The sequence below is a fragment of the Scyliorhinus torazame genome, chromosome 7, assembly GCF_047496885.1.
Source record: "Scyliorhinus torazame isolate Kashiwa2021f chromosome 7, sScyTor2.1, whole genome shotgun sequence".
In the NCBI taxonomy this organism is placed as follows: domain Eukaryota; kingdom Metazoa; phylum Chordata; class Chondrichthyes; order Carcharhiniformes; family Scyliorhinidae; genus Scyliorhinus; species Scyliorhinus torazame.
In genome coordinates, this window is record NC_092713.1 from 120,775,204 (window position 1) to 120,799,831 (window position 24,628).

Consider the following 24,628-nt stretch of genomic DNA (forward strand, 5'->3'; position numbering starts at 1 on the left):
CCTACCCTGCACACAATTTTGGGTTCTGGGGGTGAGACCTACGCAGACATGGGGAGAACGTGCAAACTCCACATGGACAGTGACCCGGGACCGGGATCGAACCCAGGTCCTCAGCGCAGTGAGGCAGCAGTACTAACCACTGCGCCACCATGCAGCCCATGATGGGCAAGTATATTGTGTAGTGAAAATACAAGGAAGAAGCACCCCAATCCTAATTATGCTAATTATTCAAACAATGCTGAGATATTCTTGAACAGTTTTTGTAAGTAAAAACCAATCTGCAATGTGAGATAACAATTCAGAATGCTGTACACCCAGTTTTCACAATTTGTGGCCTCTAATTCAGTTGGAACACCAAAGGTATTACTTAAAGTTGTTTGAATAGTTTTATTTTTCCAACACATTTAAATAAGCAAGCGCTTATTGCATCTTAACAAAGATAAACTTGCACTTTATTCACCAATGGAATGACTCGGCAAAAAGATGGAATGTGAATTATGCTTTTCTAGCTGTTTAAATTTCATGCTGTTTAAAACAGACACACATGGATCACTAGACTAACCATAGAACTAAAATAATTTAAAAATCTTGTTCCTTTCCATTTGCCATAATTTTTTCAGTCAACGTCCTTTGCCTCATTGTCTAACTTCAGTACTCCTGACCTGGTGTCATAATTTGGCCTCTACATTCACTCATCACTCACAACACTACGACTATCACTATCCTTTCTTGCTGTTCAAGGTACACTGTACCTATTAAGAGGGCATCAAGTAAAACAGCAGAAATCACAGGCAACACCATGAGGCTTAGGTTGCACACATCAGTAGTGTAGTCCACAGTAATACTAGGATTGCCAGCACAGATTATGGTTTTCTTACTATGATGACTTTAAAACATTTTAACCACGCCAATGATGCTGTGATCTGAACACTGAACAACTCAACTTTTTGGGGTTAATTGCAAATACTGGTACAAAACCTGCTTCCAGTAGATATTCTGGAAAATAATGTACCAGCACAGTAGCCTTGAATTAGAGTAAATCACCAAAACATAGCACCCTTCAAATTAATCAGCCTTCATTAGCCCCTTTATGAAGATATGGCTAATACTGTAGAACGCTGAATGCATATAAAATCCTACCCGTTAAAATATAGCATAAACAGAATCTTATGGCAGTTGTCAAAACATGTAACATGTGACTAAGGCAAAAATATTACTTATTTGTTTAAATATGTAGCATTCAGGTCTTCCAGTGTTCCAAACAATGAGTTATGGTATTGATGTCGCATTAATTAGCAAATAGAAAACTGCAAGAATGAATCAAGGTAAAATCACTTCACAATTAAACATTTTACCTCTAATTGAAATAGTGATGTCCTTCAATGCCTCATAACATATATATTCCAGTTGTGCATAATGAAAGCAGAGTTTGGTGTCCAGTTTTCAATTACTGTCCATACTAGATATATTATCAAATCTACAAACATAAGAGTTGCTCTTGGCAACTAGAAAACCCCTTCTTCCTCATAGAAGTTACGATGAAGTGCAATTGTTTAATGCCATTAAATGTTTTCACAATGGCTCTCCTTACTACGACCTTGTTGGGGTGAGCTTTTTGGGTGTGTTGGGTCTTTTATACTGCCACAAGTAGCCATGGATGATAATTGCGTCCACACAGGCAGACAATGCTTTGGCAGGAATGCGACTAAACTGCTTGCGGTCAGAGTTGTACTTGTAGAGTCCCTCAATCATTTTCTTTCCAATGTTTTTAGGCCCTATTCCTGCCAACTTAATAATTTCTTCGGTTTCTGGGCTGTAGGTATAGAGTGAACGGAATTGGCAACCAGCATCCCGGAAAAGGATCAAAAAGTTATTGGCTTCTGAGTTCTCCATTTCCTAAAAGTACACAAAACAAAGCTGTGATAATTTGGTCATCTTTAACCCAATGAAAGCATATTTTAATATACTATAGAAACATTTGACTAACCTAACAGTCACAGAAAGATAACAATCCACAAAGATGGTACGGGACTTGTACTAGGATGAGCTGGTTAAACTCAGCCAGTGTGGTGACAACAGTGCTACAATTGGACTCAGTGTGGTGTCTCATGTCGATACAACCCGTCAACACCATCCAGACTCACTCATGAAGAATTAACTTTTAATTCAGGTATTTGGTCACACCAGGTGCCTACAATGCCTTATTATTTAATGCACTGTACAAAAATGTAGACAACTGTACTAAACAATATTAAAATGAGCGAATGCAGTCTATACTTGTTCATTCAAAGTCGTTTTCTCTTAACCAAAACAAAACCATCCACAATATAAAAAACACATGCTAACTCAAAAAAGACATGGGAAGGTGCCTTTTCTATCATTTTAATTCTAATAATTTAGTAGTTTTAATTATGAGACTGCATGTAAAAAGATCTGGGGCGCAATTCTTCCATCGGGAGACTAAGTCCCGACGCCGGAGTGAAAACCGGAGTGTTTCACTCCGGCGTCGGAGCCCGCTCCCAGCCCCCTATTCTCCCGCCCCCAGGGGGTCTAGGAACGGTGCCGCGTCATTTACGCGCGCCAGGCCTTGGCGCCGCGTAAAAGCAGCACCGCATAAATGACGCGACCGGCGCCGCGGAAATGACATCACCTGCGCATGCGCGGGTTGACCAGCGCCAACCCGCGCATGCGCGGTTGCCGTCCTCCCCGTGGCCGCCCCGCAAGAAGATGTCGGATGGATCTTGCGGGGTGGCGGAGGAAAGGAGGTCCTCCTTCAGAGAAGCCGGCCCGCCGATCGGTGGGCACCGATCGCGGGCCAGCCCCCTTTTGAGCCGCCCCCCGGTGCAGGAACCCCCCCCCCCACAGGCAGCCCCCCCCCCCCCCAGCGTTCCCGCGCTGTTCCCGCCGGCAGCGATCAGGTGTTTACGGCGCCGGTGGGAACCTGTCGTGTTGGGCAGGCCGCTCGGCCCATCCGGGCTGGAGAATCACCGCTCGCCCATTACCAACGGCAAGCGGCGATTCTCCCAGCGGCCAGCCGTGATTCTCGCCGCGCCGGTTTGGGGCGGGGGGTGGGAGAATCGCGTGCGGGCGTCGGGGCGGCGTGGCGCGACTCGCGTGGCGCCCGGGCGATTCTCCCACCCGGCGTGGGGGGGGGGGGGGGGGCGGGGGGGCGAGAATTCCGCCCCTGATTTTAAAAAGAAGTTTGCCTTTGCCATAAAAATTTTCAACCAATGCATACCATGTTTCCTGTAAGCTGTGAAACTGTCCAGTAACCAGATCATCCCTGTGCCGGCCACTTACAAGTTGGTCCCTTTAAATTACTGTGTAAGCAACAAAATTTGAAAGGAACTGTGTACTCAAAGAAATTGCCTGTGCATTCCACAAAAAAGTTTTGGGGGCAATGATGAGCACATAATGTGCTCTGTTCATTGTATACTTAATCCTAGAGCAACCATGATAAAAATGAAGGCTTTAAATTAAATGAGAAATTTCTCATGATTGGTGAGCTCAGTTTTGGACTTTGCTGCATTGAATTATATGGCACGAAATAGCTACAGTATTTTTGAATTTAAAACAAAGATTGGTTTTGGCAACACGACAGATGATATAAGGAATCCAGATCTTACCGTAAGTATTTTATTCTTCTGATTCTCATTGACTTTTCCAGCCAAACAGCAATGAGCTATTGCATTCTGAATTATATGCTTGTTTGATTTTGCACTGGGTTCCTTATATAACTTTGGCCCTGCAAACATATGAATGAATTATAAATGCATACTTCAAAAGAACCACAAATATCATATTATCTTTTTGTATCAATTGATGAATGTTTTACTGTACAAGGTTAATACAAAATATTACTTCTGCCCAAGCTACATTTAGCTCCTCGCTTTAATTATCCAATAATCCCATATGTATTATATATACAAAATTATAACCTATAAAGGCAAAGAAATATGATGGTTATAAATATCTGAATGTTCCTTTAGAAATATCTGTCAGTCCTGGAAATTCTAGCATGAAGTTTAATTAAAATCATCCAATCCAAGGACAAGGACCAGGTAAGTTCAGCAGAACAAAATCCTTGCCCCAACCAACAGCTCATGACCTTTCTCCAAATCGGGGAGGGGGAGTGTGTATTTGCATAGCCAGGGTGTGCCACTGGTGGCTTCAAAGTTTACATGTCAGCAGCTCTCAGCCTTGTCAGACACCATTCAGCTTTGATATGGTGCAGTGCCTTGATGCTGGACCCAAGGGGCAGCTACCCCCAACTAAATCAGGGAAGATTTTTCTCCCATTCTTCAGCTCCCACTGGAGTCACTTCTATTCCCTTAGAACCTGAGTCTTGTGAATGTTTGGGGTGTCAAAAAGAGACTTGTAATAACTCTTAACTAAATTCCAACGGGGTCCTGCAAGGGCATAAAAGGGAAGAGTTTACCAGGGATTTTGTGACTCCTATTAATATCGTCCCTTGATGTGGGAAATATCCAACCAAAGCTTACCCGAGTGGAATTCAAAGGTCTGGTGTAAATGGGGCCGGGAGAGGGGGGGGGGGGGGGGCAGGATCTTGGTCTAATCTGGTCCCAATTCATTTTTAAATATTCGTTCATGTGATGTGGGCTTGGCCAACATTTATTACCCATTCCTAAATGAACTTCAGAAAACATTGAGTGGCTTCTTGAAATGCAACAGTCCATTTGTCGTAGATACATGCAATTCTATTAGGAATGGGTGGCACTGCTGCCTCACAATGCCAGGGACCCGGGTTCAATTCTGCCCTTGGGTGACTGTGTGGAGTTTGCATGTTCTTCCTGTGTCTGCATGGGTTCCCTTTGAGTGCTCCGGTTTCCTCCCCCAGTCTAAAGATGCACAGGGTAGGTAGATTGGCCATGCAAAATTGTCCCTTAGTGTTTAAAGGTGTGCAGGTTAGGTGGGGTCATGAGGTTATGGGGATAGGGCCGGGGAGAGGGCCTACATAGGGTGCTCTTTCAGAGGGTCAGTGCAGACTCTATGGCCAAATGGCCCTCTCCTGCACTGTCGGGATTCTATGGAATGGAGTTTGAGGATCTTGACCCAGGGATAATGAAGGAATGGTGATATAGTTCCAAGTCAGGATGGCGTGTGGTTTGGATGCGAACTTAGTTGGCGGTGTTCCCATGCAACTGCCCATGTCCTTCTGGATGATAGATGTCATGGGTTTGGAAGGAGCTGTCAAAAGAGTCTTGGTGAGTTGCTGCAGTTCTTATGTTTTTTGACCCAGCAAAAAAACACAAAAATATCAACTGATGCATCACAAGATGGTTTGGGGGCGGTCCTACTCCAGCATGGGTCTGGAAGAAGACTGGCTGCCAGTGGTGTATGCGTCCAGGGCAATGTCTAACACCAAGAGAAGATACATATAAATCGAAAAAGAATGCCGAGGGCTCATGAATGGGCTAACAAGGTTCCATGATTAAGTGTACGGTCTTTCAACTTTCATTGTGGAGACTGATCACAGGCTGCTGGTCACCATCAGCAAAAATAATCTTAGCGTGATATCGCCACGAATCCAAAGAATGATTACGAAGTTGCAGCGTTACGACTCTGATTTGGTGTATACGCCAGGTAAGCACCTTATTGTGGCTGGCACGCTTTCCAAAGCTACCTGCATTGAGGAACCACTAATGCTGGCCGACATGATGGCAAAGTCTCTGCCAATTAGTCTAAAACGATGAAAGAGGAAGCTGCCAAGCACACTATCCTGCAGGTCAGAAAGTATATCCAGGTTGGATGGCCCAAAGCTTGAGCTTCTACAATATTCCAGCAGAATTAAGTGATGTTAACGGGTTTCTGTTGCGCAATCAGCAAATTGTGATTCCACAGGCACTACCGTCAATGATCCTTGTCAAGTTGCATGAAGAGCACCTGGGGATGGAAAAGGGCAAGCGGAGAGCGAGGGAGCAGTCTATTGGCCTGGCATCAATCGTGATATTGAGTTAATGGTGGAGAATTGTGAAACATGCCAAATATTTTAGCGCAGACAGACCAAGGAACCCATGTAGATGGGTGACACAGTCACAATTTCCTGACAGAAGGTCGGTATGGATCTTTTCCATTTACATGGAAAGGAATACCTTCTGGTCATAGACTGAAGGAATGGTGATATAGTTCCAAGTCAGGATGGCGTGTGGTTTGGATGGGAACTTAGTTGGTGGTGTTCCCATGCAACTGCCCATGTCCTTCTGGATGATAGATCTCATGGGTTTCTCTAATTTCTCGAACTACCCGGAGATAGCGCAATTGTCGAATTCAAAAGCAAGAAGTGTAAGAAGGTCAAAGAAATTGTTGCCCGACACGGCTTTTGGAATGTCACCATGAGCGACAATGGTGTGTGTTTTGACTGCTATGAGTGGGCAGAATTTTCCCGGCAATATGACTTTCAACATATTACCTCCAATCCGTATTACCCCCAGTTGTATGATAAGGCTGAAAAGGGAATGCAGATCGTCAAACAGCTTCTAAAGAAAGCTCTGGATAGTCGCGATAAAACCTATCTTGCCCTCCTCAGCTATCGTTCAGCATCACTGGTCAAAGGCCTCTTGCCTGCTCCAATGCTAATGAAAAGGCAAATGTGAACCACCCCGCCTCGCTTTCCTCATCAGCCCGTGGACCACTCGTTGGCTAGACAAGTGACATCTCAGAAAAGGAGGCAGAAGGGATTCTATGATGGGTCTGCCAAAAGACTGCAACCTCTGCAGCGAGAGGATACGGTGAGAGTAGGAGATTCTAAAGGACCAGAGTGGTCTCAACAGGCAACAGTGCTGTATCAAGCAGGTCCCAACTTGTATATTGTTCCTACTGCAGAAGATGTTATATTGAGAAGGAATGGACGAGTTTTACTCAAAGAATGGCAGCCATTTGTGATGCAGCCATCAGAGGAAACATGCAACAGCCCTAAAACATCTGAAGAACACGCGGAACAAACGCAACAACAGGATGACACATCAATACACGAGGAACATCAAACTCAACCTATAACCAATACAGAAAATTAAGAACCGTTGCAAGTTCAGCAGACTCTGAGAAGGTCTGCAAGAATCAGGTGTAAGCCAGAAAGACTGAACTTATGACAGAGTGTAAAAAGAAGCCTAACCATGTAAACAGTTATGCATATCATGATGTAATGTAAAGAACACTCCAATGTATGTAAATAATTTCATTCTCTGAAGGAAAGGGGATGTGATGATATGCATACTGCAGTTATGTACATAATGTAATGCACAAACTCCGGCCACTAGGTGGCAGTGTTAATTCATCACGTGACTCTGGTTCTGGGAGTTAGAAGTAGGTCATGCTAGGAGACAGATGTATTTTGCAGTAGCTCTTCAATAGTTAATTAGTGTTGGTAGTTCATTATTTTATTTGTCTCAGTTATCTTAATCACATAGTTGTTAAAAATAAATTATTTAAATTTGATGTTCTGTAGTTTATCATTTATTTTGGCCAGTCTACAGAACATGACAGAAAGGTTAGAAACAGGGAGATGGAATGAGAGAAGATTCATGTGGAGTGAACAAGAGCACAGTTGAGTTGAAAGGCCTGTTTCTGTGCTATATATGAAGCCTGAGAAAGATTCATTCTGGCAATCTCTTTATGTGGGCTCACTGAGGGAGAGAATGAGAACATAAAGGCACCAATTTTAAAGTAATATTTAAGAATATTAGAGAATATTACCTGTGTACTCTGTTGCAGAAGCAACTGAGGAAGTTGTTGAGTCATTCTCCCAGTCTTTTTCACCATTGCGATTAACAGAACAACTTGGTGACATGAACCCATCAACTGATTCCGACCTGTATATTCAATAGTTAAAAATGTGAAATGAAAAATCATTGATTAATTCAGAAGTTTTATATAATGAATAAGTATGCCAATTCTAGTTTTTAAATAGCAAAGTATCGCAGGGAGAATTCCTCTGTTCTGAACATGTTGGCCGGGATTCTCCGAAATCCCGGCCTAGTGTTGACGCCGGCGTAAACACCAGAGTGGTGTACGCCAGCGTCAACGGGCCTCCTGGCCCAGCGATTCAGCAGTCCTCAGGGGGCCAGCACGGTCGCTGGAGAATCGTGTCCCGGTGTCGGAGCGGTGTGGTGGGAATTTCCCGCGTCACTGACGATTCTCCGACCCGGCGTGAGCACGGAGAATTCCATCAATAATATAAAGATCTGCATTTACACAGTGCCTTTCACAACCTCAGGATGTTCAAAATTGCTTTACCTCCATGAAGTACTTTTGAAGGAGTCACTGTTGTAATGATGTGGGAAACATGTCACCTAGTTTGCACACAACAAGCGCCTAAAAACAGTAATGTGAACGACCAGATACTTGGTTTTACTGATGTTGATATTGGGATAAATATTGGTCCAGACACCTGGGTTAGCTCCTTTGCTGCTCTTCGAAATAATGCCATGGAATTATGTCCACATAAAAGTGTCAACGCCGATTCAGTTTAATGTCCCATTTGAAGTACAACATCGCAGACAGTGAAGCACTCCATCTGCACCGCACTGGAGTGACAACCTAAATTTTGGTGCTCAAGTCTCTGGAGTCAAACCTGAACCCACAACTGATGTGTTGGGTGCTCTGGATCAGTGGAACACATACAGGCCACCAATACTCAAAATAGTGCAACACTATTTTATTAAGCTAGAAACTGTTGAACATACTTTCACTGTGGGTTAACACGATGTTAGATTAAACTAAAGACCTATGCCTGTCCGAACCAGTCTATGCACTCAGCACATGGTGAGGACCTGTGCTGTAAGCTGTAAGCTCTGTCCTTGTAGGAGGCTGCATCCCGAATGAGCGGGAACTCTGATGCCCCCTGTCTTTATAGTGAGTGTGCTCTAACTGGTGATTGGCTGCGGTGTTGATTGGTCTTGCTATGTGTCCATCAGTGTATGTGTATCTGCACCATGATATACTGGTGTATATCATGACAACAACTATGTCACCCAGTAGAAATTGTGCTACTAAGCCACGGCTGACACTGTTTCTTTTGAATCTTATAAAACAATGGGCTTGATTTTAGTCTAGTGAGCAGGTGGGCAGGACCAGAAGTGGCCATATCTTCCACTCCTGCCCAGTCCCGTGGCTTGGCAGCCATTACCTGGATGTGTCTTCCACGCCCATTTGGGAAGGAAATCCTGCCTCCAAGAGCTGATGGACAATCAGATGGCTGGCAGCTCTTTCATCCCAGCAGCAACTGCTGGGAACCCAGCCAGTCCCCAATACATTAATTGCTGGAACTGGATGTAAGTTAAGTGGGGGGTATCACCAGGTCCAGACTGACAGGCCCTGTCAAGGGGGCAAGGAGTCTTGGGGGCTGGTGTGGACAGGACAGGAGGAATGGAAAATGTGGGAGTGTCTGGAGCTTGGGGTGTGGGTGGAAGGGCCTCCAATCGAAACAGGGATCCCCAAAAGGAGCTACCCCCTACCCCTGCAAATTTACAACCTATCTTTGCCCTCTGCCCGTCACCTGTGAAACAGTCGTGAACGTGGGAAATAGCCCTTGAGTGGCTATTGGTTACCCACTTAAGAGTCTCAATTGGCACAAGTACGGGAAGCCTTCCCACTGCTTCAAAGATGGAGACGGGGCAGGCAGGTAGGCACCGGGAAAGGTGCTCATGAGATTTTACACCTCCCCCTCCCCACCAAACCATCAGAAAACCCACCTGCAAGGAGCATAAAAGTCTGCGAAATGACTTTGAAGCTATGTTGCAGCTAGGATGTAATTAATTCTATGCAATTTCCTTCGCTGGGAGATGCTGATGTTAATATGGCGACTAGGGACTTTTCACAGTAACTTCATTGCAGTGATAATGTAAGCCTACTTGTGACAATAAAGATTATTATAAAAATAATAATAATTATTTTTTGGACTATGTTCAATAAATTGAACAATAATGTCTTACGTTTATTAACTTCCAATGCCGTGCCTTAAGAATTATAATTCTATCCTTCAGTTTCTAAAATAATACAATACTACTTATTTTTCCTACTCAAGGATAGTAACATAATGACATCACATGTGTGTGTGACCAATAGATTATATTAGTGGAATGTTTGAATCGGATCACTGTCTGGTTTTCTATATCTAACACGGGTTCCCAAACGCGAAGAGTCTCTAGGGGGTCCACGAAGCTGGTGGCTGCCACATGATTTTTAAACGGCGGTTCTAATGTGCAAACTTCAAAAAGAATTGGAGAAATCAAATGGGCCAATCGGAACAAGACCTCTCGGAGCACTGGATGCTGATGGGCTGTGACCAACATTAAGGCCAAGATGAGGCAAGAGCCAACAGGAGACGAATTGGCCAGAAGATGTGCGGTGGTGGCGGGGAGAGGCTGCATGTGGCCCACAGGCAGTGATGCCTTGGGAAAGGAATGGGGTTAGGGCCTTGGAAAAGCAGTGATTGGGGTTTGGGCCTCGGGAATGTAATGGTGGGGGGGCTTGGCCCTCAGCGAGAGGCGAGTGTGTATGAGGATGTGAGTATGTTCGTGTGTGAGGATGAGTGTGTATTTATGTGTGAGGATCTGAACGTGAGAGAGACATGTGAGCGTGTGTGTGAATATGAGAGAGAGACACGAGTGCATTTGAATGTGAGAGGTGCGTGCGCATGTGTGTGTGTGTGTATCTGTGTGTGAAAGAGAGATGGATGTGTCTGATATTACAATCAGCTTTCCAGCATCATTACTCCCATTAAAAATGACAAAGGTTAATATATTTTTAATTAGACAACTTTTTAGTCATTACCAGATTAATACATACATAGAAATAGCTAAAAAAGACTTATTTACATTTTATTTCTGTGTTCGCACCTATTGCATGGCAAAAAGGGCATCGACATCATGACATTGCTTGGGGTTCCCTGATGCTCTTGGGAGGTCACTAAGGGTTCCTAGGCTCGAAACGTTTGGGAAACCCTTGTCAAATATATGGGTGAAGCAATTTACTTACAAAACAAATTATGATGAGAGAGGTATTTAACTCTTCGAAATTTACTCAGCCTCAATCCATCATCAAGTATTAAGATACCTGATAATAACCTATCGCAGATCAAGACCACCTATCTGTACTGATTTCAGATTACATTTCAAACTTTGATGATTGGAGTGCACTCTATGTGGCAATAAGTCCAAGTCAACATTTGTAGGAAAATATTTGAAAGTGTGAGGTCATATACATCATCTGCATTCTAAATTTACTGTTGAATGTCTTCTCCTCAGGGATTAAATCAACAGTTTAATCAATATTTTAACTGGAAAGAAATCTTCACAAATAACCGTCTCTTATATAGAAATCTAGAAACTAGGAGCAGGTGTAGGCCATTCAACCCTTTGAGTCTGCTCTGCCATTCAGTATAATCATGGCTGATCCTCAATCTCAATGCCATATTCCCACTTTCTTCCCATACCCCTTGATGCCATTAAAACCTACAACAAAATCTAAAAAGAATAGCTTTGTTAACATGGTAAAATATCACAAGGCGCTTTACAGAAGTGTCACCAAACAAAAGTTGATACTAAAGCACCTAAGGGGATATGCAAGTGACCAAAAACTTGGTAATAGATAGTAATCTAAATTTCAGAGCATTATTCAAAGCTGTTTGTTCCCTGTATACGACATGGAATAGAAATGAACAACTGCAAAATATTTAAATATGAGGTGTTATTATTATTACCTGGGAGTTTTTCTTCCTGAATGTACACTGTCAGCATGTGCTGTGTTCAGCGATGCCAAAGATAGACAGGAAGCTGGAAAATAGCAAAAGTAAAACTGTTATTCAGAGCAGTTAAGTCGAACGGTTTACTTCTTGAAAACATTGTTCGTTATTTTTGTGCCAGATCAGTCAGCATCTGATAAGAGAGATATAGGTCAACATTTTGGGCAAGGAATCCTTAGCCAGAGCTGTCTTCGCTCTTTCAGATGCTGATTGGCAGCCTGTGAGTTTCTGACATACTCAAAAATCTCCAGCATTTGCAGTTTTTTGTTTGCATCTCTAATATTTTCCCAAATTGGTAGGTTACAAGCAGTAATGGAAAGTTAAGTAACCATAAAGTATATTTGATGTCAGCAAGACATTCTGAAAATGATTTACAAAAAGATCAGCGTTGTCCCTCCAAATAAACAGCGCCATCAAAAAAAAAGGTTGGATTACCTGGTGATGATCTGACAGGTGTGTTTGATCTATCCTCTCGGAAAGATTTCGGACGAGCCTTTTTGAGTTTCAGACTGGTGGGTCGTGGCTTTATCACGCTATCCATGTCTTTCATTAGTTTCAGCTGTTTTTTTCTCAGATACTCCTGTTTAATGAATTCCCTGCGCAATCTTTCATCTTCCTTCTTTTGTCGTTCTTCTTCAGCTTTGAGCCTGTGGGAAATTAAGGGGGAAAAAAACTGCATTTGTATCATGCCTTCGACAACTGTGGAACATCATAAAGTGTTTCATAGCCAACTAAGTACCTTTGAAGTTTGGTCACTCTTGTAATGTAGGGTAATGCAGCGCCAATTTGTGCAATGCAAGGTGCTGCAAAATAGCAGCGAGAACATGGACACGATAATCTGTTTTTTTTTTACTGATGTTGGTTGGAGAGATAAATATAGGTCAGTGCACCAGAAAACTCCATCGCTCTTGTTGGAATAGTGCCATGGGATCTTTTAAAACAACCCAACAGGACTTCAGTTTTGTGTCTCATCCAAAAGAAGCCACTTTCAATAATGCAGCAATCTCTGACAACTAAACATAAGTATCAGTTTACCACTGAGCCAAGGCAGAACCATGGAAGCTTAATGACAATTCAAAATTTCCTGCAATGGTCCATTTTGCTGTACGTTATTTGAATAGAGCTCAATATATTGAAAGAATGAAAGACTTGCATTTACTAGTGTATATAGTATATGGTGTATTGTATTTCACAAACATTGGGTATTCCTTTGAAATGTAGTCACACTTGTAACATAGGTAATAATTATTTACTGATGACCTGACAGGTGGGCTGGATGCATCCTCTCAGAAAGATTTTGGATGAGCCTTTCTGAAACAAATACCAGTCAAGATGCATGACTCAAGTGCTGCACTGTTGCATCATAAAAGTAATAAAGGGACTTCCGGGTGCGGCGATGACCAGCTGAGTCGCACGTTTCGGCAGCTCCCGGTGAAACGGACTTTTGGGCTCTTGATAGGAGCCCCAACGGCAATTTTGACGGCTAAAAACACTGTGCGGCAAACCAGAAGGGAATCCCCCCTGGATACGGATGAAAAAAGGAGGAGAAAGTGGCCGGATTGCAGTGGATCCTTTAGAACAGCGGCAAGGAAGGCAAGCAAAAACCAAGATGGCGTCGGAAGGTGGCAGTTTAACATGGGGCCCTGAACAACAAGAGTTCTTGAAATGCTGTGTGGAAGAGCTCAAAAAGGAAATGAAGAAAGAGCTGTTGGCCCCGATACTACAGGCGATCGAAGGGCTAAAGGAGGAACAAAAGACCCAGGAGCGGGAGCTTCGGGTCGTGAAGGCAAAGGCAGCCGAGAATGAGGACGACATACAGGGCCTGGTGGTGAAGACGGAGACGCATGAGGCACATCAGAAACGATGAGTGGAAAGGTTGGAGGCACTGGAGAACAACGCAAGGAGGAACAACCTGTGGATTCTTGGTCTTCCTGAAGGTGTGGAGGGAGTGGACGTCGGGGCATATGTGAGCACGATGCTGCACTCGTTAATGGGAGCGGAGGCCCCGGCGGGTCCGTTGGAGGTGGAGGGAGCATACCGAGTGATGGCGCGAGGGCCGAGAGCAGGAGAAATTCCCAGAGCCATAGTGGTGAGATTCCTCCGTTTTAAAGATAGAGAAATGGTCCTTAGATGGGCAAAGAAAACTCGGAGCAGTAAATGGGAGAACGCGGTGATCCGCGTTTATCAAGACTGGAGTGCGGAGGTGGCGAGAAGGAGGGCGAGCTTTAATCGGGCCAAGGCGGTGCTTCATAAAAAGAAGATAAAATTTGGAATGCTGCAACCGGCAAGACTGTGGGTCACATATCGAGGGAGGCACCACTACTTTGAGACGGCGGATGAAGCGTGGACTTTTATTGTGGAAGAAAAACTGGAATGAGCGGGTTATTAAAAAGAACGTTTGAACAAAGTGGTGGGGCGAATGTGGGGGGCAAAGAGGGGGGTTAAAAAGGGGGGAAAGAGGAGATTTATGTACTAATCCTGCGATCTGGTAACTTTTCTCCCTTCCACAGATGGTGATGGGGGGAGGAGGGGAGGTGGAGGAGATGGGGCGTTGGCCATTGGGGGCGGGGCCAAGGGAGAAGCGCGGGCTTGGTTCCCGCGCTATGATAATTATGGCGGGAATAGAGAAGCAGGAAGGAGGGGGCGTCGCACTGTGCGAGCCGAGGTCACGGGGGGAAGCCGAGGTCGGCCAGAGTTTGCTGACTTCTGGGAGCAACATGGGGGGAGTAATTACGCTAGCGGGGGATCTAGCGGGGGGGGGGGTGGGAGGGGGGAATTACTGGGTTGCTGCTGCTGGGGAGAGGGGGGAGCTGGTATGGGAGGGGATGGGCGGGGGGGCACCGCCTGGGGGAGATACAGCTGCGTGGGAACCGGGTGGGAAGCTGGAAAAAGGTGATGGCTAATCGACAGGGGGGGGCGTAGGAAGCCCCCCAACCCGGCTGATCACGTGGAACGTGAGAGGGCTGAACGGGCCGATAAAGAGGGCACGGGTACTCGCACACCTTAAGAAACTTAAGGCAGATGTGGTTATGTTATAGGAAACGCACCTGAAACTGATAGACCAGGTTAGGCTACGCAAAGGATGGGTGGGGCAGGTGTTCCATTCGGGGCTAGATGCGAAAAACAGGGGGGTGGCTATATTAGTGGGGAAGCGGGTAATGTTCGAGGCAAAGACTATAGTGGCGGATAACGGGGGCAGATACGTGATGGTGAGTGGCAAACTACAGGGGGAGACGGTGGTTTTGGTAAACGTATATGCCCCGAACTGGGATGATGCCAATTTTATGAGGCGGATGCTAGGACGCATTCCGGACCTAGAGATGGGAAAGCTGATAATGGGGGGAGATTTTAATACGGTGTTGGAACCAGGGCTGGATAGGTCGAAGTCCAGGACTGGAAGGAGGCCGGCAGCAGCCAAGGTACTTAAAGATTTTATGGAGCAGATGGGAGGTGTAGACCCGTGGAGATTTAGCAGACCTAGGAGTAAGGAGTTCTCGTTTTTCTCCTATGTCCATAAAGTCTACTCGCGAATAGACTTTTTTGTGCTGGGAAGGGCGTTGATCCCGAAGGTGAGGGGAACGGAGTATACGGCTATAGCCATTTCGGATCACGCTCCACACTGGGTAGACTTGGAGATAGGGGAGGAAACAGGAGGGCGCCCACCCTGGAGAATGGACATGGGACTAATGGCAGATGAGGGGGTGTGTCTAAGGGTGAGGGGGTGCATTGAAAAGTACTTGGAACTCAATGATAATGGGGAGGTCCAGGTGGGAGTGGTCTGGGAGGCGTTGAAGGCGGTGGTTAGAGGGGAGCTGATATCAATAAGGGCACATAAAGGGAAGCAGGAGAGTAAGGAACGGGAGCGGTTGCTGCAAGAACTTTTGAGGGTGGACAGACAATATGCGGAAGCACCGGAGGAGGGACTGTACAGGGAAAGGCAAAGGCTACATGTAGAATTTGACTTGCTGACTACGGGCACTGCAGAGGCACAATGGAGGAAGGCACAGGGTGTACAGTACGAATATGGGGAGAAGGCGAGCAGGTTGCTGGCACACCAACTGAGGAAAAGGGGAGCAGCGAGGGAAATAGGGGGAGTGAGGGATGAGGAAGGAGAGATGGAGCGGGGAGCGGAGAGAGTGAATGGAGTGTTCAAGACATTTTATAAAAAATTATATGAAGCTCAACCCCCGGATAGGAGGGAGAGAATGATGGGCTTCTTGGATCGGCTGGAATTTCCCAAGGTGGAAGAGCAGGAAAGGGTGGGACTGGGAGCACAGATCGAGGTAGAAGAAGTGGTGAAAGGAATTAGGAGCATGCAGGCGGGAAAGGCCCCGGGACCGGATGGATTCCCAGTCGAATTCTATAGAAAATATGTGGACTTGCTCGCCCCGGTATTGACGAGGACCTTTAATGAGGCAAAGGAAAGGGGACAACTGCCCCCGACTATGTCTGAAGCAACGATATCGCTTCTCTTAAAGAAGGAAAAGGACCCGCTACAATGCGGGTCCTATAGACCTATTTCCCTCCTAAATGTAGATGCCAAGATCCTGGCCAAGGTAATGGCAATGAGAATAGAGGAATGTGTCCCGGGGGTGGTCCACGAGGACCAAACTGGGTTTGTGAAAGGGAGACAGCTGAATACGAATATACGGAGGCTGTTAGGGGTAATGATGATGGCCCCACCAGAGGGGGAAACGGAGATAGTAGTGGCGATGGATGACGAGAAAGCATTTGATAGAGTGGAGTGGGATTATTTGTGGGAGGTGTTGAGGAGATTTGGTTTTGGAGAGGGGTATGTTAGATGGGTGCAGCTGTTGTATAGGGCCCCGATGGCGAGCGTGGTCACGAATGGACGGGGATCTGCATATTTTCGGCTCCATAGAGGGACAAGGCAGGGATGCCCTCTGTCCCCATTATTGTTTGCACTGGCGATTGAGCCCCTGGCGATAGCGTTGAGGGGTTCCAAGAAGTGGAGGGGAGTACTTAGAGGAGGAGAAGAACACCGGGTATCTTTGTATGCGGACGATTTGCTACTATACGTGGCAGACCCGGCGGAGGGGATGCCAGAAATAATGCGGATACTTGGGGAGTTTGGGGATTTTTCAGGGTATAAATTGAACATGGGGAAAAGTGAGTTGTTTGTGGTGCATCCAGGGGAGCAGAGTAGAGAAATAGAGGACCTACCGTTGAGGAAGGTAACAGGGGACTTTCGTTACCTGGGGATCCAGATAGCTAAGAATTGGGGCACATTGCATAGGTTAAATTTAACGCGGTTGGTGGAACAAATGGAGGAGGATTTCAAGAGATGGGATATGGTATCCCTGTCACTGGCAGGGAGGGTGCAGGCGGTTAGGATGGTGGTCCTCCCGAGATTCCTCTTTGTGTTTCAGTGCCTCCCGGTGGTGATCACAAAGGCTTTTTTTAAAAGGATTGAAAAGAGCATCATGGGTTTTGTGTGGGCCGGGAAGACCCCGAGAGTGAGGAAGGGATTCTTACAGCGTAGCAGGGATAGGGGGGGGCTGGCACTACCGAGCCTAAGTGAGTATTATTGGGCCGCTAATATTTCAATGGTGAGTAAGTGGATGGGAGAGGAGGAGGGAGCGGCGTGGAAGAGATTAGAGAGGGCGTCCTGTAGGGGGACTAGCCTACAGGCTATGGTGACAGCCCCATTGCCGTTCTCACCGAGGAACTACACCACAAGCCCGGTGGTGGTGGCTACACTGAAGATTTGGGGACAGTGGAGACGGCATAGGGGAAAGACTGGAGCCTTGGGGGGGGTCCCCGATAAGAAACAACCATAGGTTTGCCCCGGGGGGAATGGATGGGGGATATGGAATGTGGCAAAGAGCAGGAATAACGCAACTGAAAGATCTGTTTGTGGATGGGAAGTTCGCGAGTCTGGGAGCGCTGACCGAGAAATATGGGTTGCCCCAAGGGAATGCATTCAGGTATATGCAACTGAGGGCTTTTGCGAGGCAACAGGTGAGGGAATTCCCGCAGCTCCCGACACAAGAGGTGCAGGACAGAGTGATCTCAAAGACATGGGTGGGGGATGGTAAGGTGTCAGATATATATAGGGAAATGAGGGACGAAGGGGAGACTATGGTAGATGAACTAAAAGGGAAATGGGAAGAAGAGCTGGGGGAGGAGATTGAGGAGGGGCTGTGGGCAGATGCCCTAAGCAGGGTAAACTCGTCGTCCTCGTGTGCCAGGCTAAGCCTGATTCAGTTTAAGGTATTACACAGGGCGCATATGACTGGAGCACGGCTCAGTAAATTTTTTGGGGTGGAGGATAGGTGTGCGAGGTGCTCGAGAAGCCCAGCGAATCATACCCATATGTTTTGGTCATGCCCGGCACTACAGGGGTTTTGGATGGGGGTGACAAAGGTGCTTTCAAAAGTAGTGGGGGTCCGGGTCGAACCAAGCTGGGGGTTGGCTATATTTGGGGTTGCACAAGAGCCGGGAGTGCAGGAGGCGAGAGAGGCCGATGTTTTGGCCTTTGCGTCCCTAGTAGCCCGGCGCAGGATATTGTTAATGTGGAAAGAAGCCAGGCCCCCGGGGGTGGAGACCTGGATAAATGACATTGCAGGGTTTATAAAGCTAGAGCGGATTAAGTTCGTTCTAAGGGGGTCAGCTCAAGGGTTCACCAGGCGGTGGCAACCGTTCGTCGAATACCTCGCAGAAAGAAGAACCAGAAGGACTCTCAGGGTTGTTAATATATACTGTATAATATGTATAGGTCGTTGCGACAGATAATTATATATTGGACTGTTAAATTATATTTTTGGAGAGTGTTACTTGTGATAAGGCAGTTGCCAATTAGGGTTAGTTTTCATTTTTGTTATTTATTATTTATTCATTTTTTGTTTATAAAATAGGTCATTGTTATTTGTGTTGTTATAATATTGTGTAAAGGATGCACAATGTACTGTGTTGGTTGACCAAAAATTTTCAATAAAATATTTATTCAAAAAAATAAAAGTAATAAAGTAGAAAATAGTCAGGGCTGCAGTGGACTCAATATTTGTGTCCCATGTTGCTAGCATGTGCTGTACGTTTCTGCTATTAGATCATTTAACAGTGTAGCCACCTAGGTTGGCCACTTCCCGACTTAAAATGGAGAACCGCAAAGACTAAAGAGAAATTCAGCCAACACAGGCAAAAACCAGCAAGTGCAGAAATCCTGTGTATTAGAACTTGCAAAAGCCCAGACAGCACTGAAACCAGCAGCCATCTGCATAGTAATGAGCGATTCCAAGGCACAATCGCAATACTTAAGGTGAATAAAACCAAGCCAGACTCTTCGGCGCCAGCAGGAGCCAAGACAAAGGAAGGCCAATGGATATTTAGGGACCGCCCAGCAATCAGGGAACAACTCCAGTGTTGGAGAAATCAATCCAAGTGATCGGAACGTAGTCCAATCATTTGGAACCAGGTATGGGGTCCACCCCGAAGGGCGGGAAGCCCCTGGGGACTATAAAGTAAAGCCCCCAAGTTCAAATCGTCCTTCTTTGGCAGGGTCACTCAACAACGCGAATCAACCCCTGAGAGTGAACTGCCGAAGCGGCCGCATCAACCAAGTAAGTTTCCAGTCAACGCTCGCTACGAGATAGGCACTCCTAGCTGCAAGTCCATACCAGCTTTTGAATACTGCAGACTCAGGACCTGAACTAAAGGCCATTTGTTCCCCTGACCTGGCGGGCCAATTCCGAAGCTAAGTATAGGCCTTTTAGTGATAGAAATAGTCTAGAAAGTAGAGTTATATGCATAAGTAGTGACTTACTGTATATAATAAATGTGTTTTGATTTGAATCTTACTAATTGGTGTGTTGAGTTATTGATCAGTACTTGAACTTGAACCTCGTGGCGGTATCATAAAGATACCTGGCAACTGTAGAGTAAAGGCTAAACAAACAGAGCAAATTACGAATTAAGAGCCAACCAAAAGTTAGCAACATATTACTGGCGACTTCCTGACGGGACCCGATTTAGAAGTGGCCTAACCACTCCGGGAGAACCCAAAATTTGAATTAGAATCCAATTGGGAACAGAAAAACCACAAGTGTTCAAGCAGTTTTGATCAATCTTCGTAATTCGGAAGTGTGTTAATGCATGCGTAACTAACAGGGCTATAAGGTAACACTGATAGATTTTTGTTGCGAAAAAACTGTCGGGAGTTTGTATTCCGGAAAATAGCGAAAGCCGTACCCGTAATTACAGCACCACCTTAGTACCCCTCGTTCCAAATTTTAAGAGAGTATTTAGGGAGGAAAGATGGCAATGCAGGCAATGCAACGTCTCATGAACCCTGAAGAATTTGTGGTCGCAGCGACCAGCAGTAGAGTAGGACAGTGTCCCATTTGGGAAGAAGAGATCAGAAAATATCTCAAAGGGAAAGGATGGCCACTTTGGAGTAAATTCTGTGCCAATGAGGAAACAGGACCCGGGAGTATAGGACATACTTGGTGGGAGAACCTGTCAGAGATCCACAAGAAAAGCTTAGGGAAAGCTCGCAAGCCAATGGCAATCGTGTCCTGTCTGGCACAATTGCAAGGCACAGAGGTCGTTCAGACGCTCCGCAAAGAGATAGAAGAGAGACATCGAATGAGCAAGGTCGATGTTAGCGAGATCGAGAAAGAGAATATAGATTTAAGAAGGAAGTTGGCAGCAAAGGACGGAGAGGTGGATGATGCCAAGTGGGCACACCAGTCTTGTCTAGCGCATCTGAGCAGCTTCCAAACCCACTATGAGAAGGCCTATCAGGACACGCAACGTGCAGTCCTGGTAAGAGAAGAGACAGAGAAACAGGTAGAGGCATTGCAAAGGCAGTGCAGCGATTTAAAAGCAGCGTTAAGAGCGCTCCATGCTGCCACCACGGGGCACAGACAAAGCTCATTAGACCATGCGAAATGCAGGAAGCAGATTGCGGAACTTTGCTTTCAGTGCAAAATGGGTTTCAGAGCACCTTTGGATCCCAATTAGATGAGGAAGACGGCCCTGATTGGCAACAATTAAATGAAACCGCGCATAGGTATGTTCAGGGAACATGTGCGTAAGGAAAGCCCCAAAAAAGAAAAGCACCCCAACCCCCCCCCAGAGCAGATAGATCAGGCACCCATGAATCCAATAACCACGCACCGCACAGTCACATCGGAAGGAGACGCCAAATTCCTTTACACCACCCCCTTAACCGTGACCCAATTACGGGACGCGTGCAAAAAGATCACACCATTTCTCCCTACCTCAGACTCCCACCACTTCTTTGCTAGAGTGATGATGTGGAGATGCCGGCGTTGGACTGGGGTGAGCACAGTACGAAGTCTTAGGTATGTTCAGGGAACATACCTGGTGTTGTAAGACTTTGTACGTTGCTAGAGTGAAGCAGCAGGCGACCATGTACGGCCTGGATGAGGGTGAGCAAATGAAGCTCACAGTTTTGAGTTTAGACCCTTCAGTTGTAGCAGCCCTTCCCGACCCACAGAATGTAGGAGGAGGCACCCTTGCAGAGATGCACACAGCGATCCTAGACGCGATCGGTTACAACAGAGGTGACCCAGTAGAAGGCCTGAAGAAGTGCAGGCAGAAAAAGACAGAACACCCCACAGCGTTTACTGGACGTCAGTGGATCCATTTTACAGCCGTTTATGGAAATTTAGACCGCGCCCATTTGTCCCAAGACGGTATGGCCAAATGGACCCGCACCCTTATCTCCCATGCCACAGAGGCCGGGCAAAAGGCCTGTACCAACTATGACCCCTCAGAAGAAGCGCACAACGAAAAGTGGGTTTTAAAAAGACTGTCCCGCCCCTGGGAGCAATCTGTCCAAAATCTGTTAAGAAACCCGAAGAACAGCAGGCAGAGGCAGATATCCACGCAGTTAAGACACACCAGAACCCCGCATGGGTGAACGAAGGCAGGAACAGCCCCCCACAGAAACCACAGGACTGTTACAACTGTGGACAATTAGGTCACTTTGCACGAGAGTGCACTGCCCCACGAAAGCCACAGAGAGCTCAGCAGGCAGGCACTCTGAATAAGAATAGGACAGAGCCCATACATAGTGTGAGCACCCGTTCGGACCAGACATACATGAACGGAACTGACTGACGGTGTTCGGGCATCCCCACCTGGGTCTGCGACACCCTTTGGGATAGGTCCAGCCGACCAGTAGTTGCAGCAAAAGTACGAGGACAGCCCATCGAATTTCTCTGGGACACAGGAGGGTCCCGCACCACAATAAATTCCTCCACCATGTTCCAAAAAGACACGTGGCCCACTACAGCCACTATCACCCTCAGCGGCTTCACAGGCCACTCACAGCAGGGACACATCACAGCCCCTGTACCCATTCAAATTGGCAATATTACGACAGAACACCCCATAGTTTTAGTCGATCTACCCCACACAGCAGAAAACATTTTGGGCATTGATTTTATGGACTCCCACCACCTTTAATTTGATCCAGTAAACCAATGTGTCTGGAAAACGGCAAAATCCGCAAGAGCCCCCGCAACGCTCACAGTAGGTGAGTATGCAAACAAGGTTAGCGCAGTCGGCGATTTCTGGTTTGACCCGACCACGATTAGCACAGACAAGCAGGTTAGGGCAGTGTTACAAAAGAACAAGACAGCATTCGCAACCCACAAACACGACTGTGGCCGGATGACTGGTTCCGTTCAAATCACAGGACCTGACCCTTGACCCCAAAAGCAATACGGATTTCCCCAAGAGGCAGAGGGAGAAATCTCAAAAGTTATCAACAGCTTATTAGAGCAGGGCGTACTTAGATCAGTAGCCTCTACTAATAATGCCCCGATTTTGCCAGTGAGAAAGCCCGATGGATCATGGCGACTGACCATCGATTACCTGGAACTCAACAATGTCACCCCCGCAGCAACCCCCACGGTAGCCACAAGTCCCGAGACCATGCTCAAACAGGGACTCAACTCACAATACTTTACGGATTCGGACATCAGTAACGGATTCTGGTCCATTCCATTGGCAAAGGCGTGCCAATACAAATTTGCCTTCACTTTTAAATGTCAGCAATACACGTGGACATGCTTTCCGCAAGGATTCCACAACTCCCCCTCCATTTTCCACCGACAGCTGACAAATGGATCATCGAAATTTTCTCGCGCTGAATGCCTGGTCCAGTATGCGGACGACCTATTACTGCAGACAGACACCAAGGCAGAGCACATCGAGCTTCTGTCCGAACTCCTGGAACTCTTACAACAGATTGGCTGCAAAGTAAACCCCAAAAAGGCCCAGATTTTGGAAAACAAAATGATATATTTGGGTACGATTATCACGCACGGTAAACGCGAGATCGAGCACAAAAGAATTGACTCGATTGCCAAATTGCCCCTTCCCCAGAATGTTTCAGCCCTCCGGTCGTTTTTAGGACTGGTTGGCTACTGCCGGAACCATATTGACGGTTTCGCCAGCAAGGCAGCACCCCTCTCGGAACTCCGAAAGAAAGGAGCCCCTTGGGAATGGCTTCCGCAGCTTTGAAAAGAGCCCTCATTGCAGCCCCCGCACTACAAGTTCCAGACCCGCTTTCCCCCTATGCTATAGAGATAGCTAGCACAGACCGCACCCTTTTGGCCGTGCTCCTCCAGGAACGGCACGAACATTTAAGACCCGTGGCTTACGCCTCCAGACTTTTAGATCCTGTGGAGCAGGAATTTTCAGCCTGTGAAAGGCACCTGCTCGTAGTTTTCTGGGCAGTTCAGTATTTTTCCTACATAACCGGGCTAAACCCCATCACACTCCTCACGGAACACACCCCCACCCAACTTTTACTTGACGGACGACTTAAGGACGGTACAGTTAGTCAGATTAGAGCAGATAGATGGACCCTTCTTTTGCAGGGATGGAACATCACTGCAACAAGGACCAAGACCCACACTTTCTTAACTGATAACCTTCAGTACCCAGGCACCCCCCATGAATGTGAAATTATCTCACCGCACCACAACACCCCCCAGAAAGATAGGTAGTTCACCCCAGAGCCCCCAGCACACAGACACGTGCGCACCTTTAAGGATATATGTGGATGGTTCTTCCACAGTATTAGACGGGAAGCGCATTACAGGATGCGGCATATATGTCGAGGACACGCAAGGACGCGCCCTAGAAGAAATCTCACTAAAACTTCCAGGACACTTAGGCGCGCAGGTGGCAGAACTAACAGCCGTGGCATATATTATAGATCACCCGGATTGCTTCCAGCAGACATATACTCGGACAGCCTCTATGTCTGCAATAGCCGTACAGAATTGCTACCCCTGTGGAAAGCAAGAGGATTTGTTTCTGCAGACGGAAAACCCCTCCATTCAGCCCCATTGCTCCGTCACATTTTAGAGAAAGCACAGAACAGGACTTTTGGAATAGTCAAAGTTCGCAGTCACCACCGTTCCTCCCCCCCTGGAAATGTAAAAGCCGACGCACTGGCCAAAGCAGGTTCCAGGCATGGATATTTTTGGACACCCCCCGAAAGCGCACCAGTGAATGCAGTTCAGGTCTCGCAGACTAATATCGAGGATCTAGTGCAGGCCCAGAAGCAAGATAGCAATCTCAGGGAGATTTTGAAAGGAAAATTTCCAGCACCTTACTTTAGATTTTAAAATGCATAGACAACACATGACGGTGTGGTGTTAAAAGACACCCTTTATGTGGTTCCTGAACAGGACAGGAATCAACTTATTTGTTTATTCCATGACAGTCATGGACATCAAGGAATTGATCCCAGTACAGCCCACCTCAGGCTGCTCTGTTGGTGGCCAAGTTTAAAAGAAGACGTAACGCACTACGTTGAGAATTGCCTTATCTGTGCCCAGAACAATCCGGACAGATACGCAA

At 46.4% G+C, this 24,628-nt stretch overlaps 1 protein-coding gene across 3 annotated transcripts in view; it reads right to left on the minus strand.

Annotated features, from left to right (window-relative positions):
* Positions 1–367: 367 nt before the first annotated feature.
* The window catches only part of camsap2a (calmodulin regulated spectrin-associated protein family, member 2a), a 331,161-nt gene continuing 306,900 nt past the window's right edge, over positions 368–24,628 (minus strand). For all 3 annotated transcript variants that reach the window (XM_072511419.1, XM_072511418.1, XM_072511420.1), the window contains 5 exons: positions 12,197–12,408; positions 11,720–11,792; positions 7,714–7,829; positions 3,627–3,745; positions 368–1,896 (listed from right to left, as the gene is read on the minus strand). In XM_072511419.1, the coding sequence (XP_072367520.1) occupies positions 1,591–1,896; positions 3,627–3,745; positions 7,714–7,829; positions 11,720–11,792; positions 12,197–12,408 (826 nt within the window). In that variant the 3' untranslated portion in view covers positions 368–1,590. The remainder of the gene's footprint in view (positions 1,897–3,626; positions 3,746–7,713; positions 7,830–11,719; positions 11,793–12,196; positions 12,409–24,628) is intronic.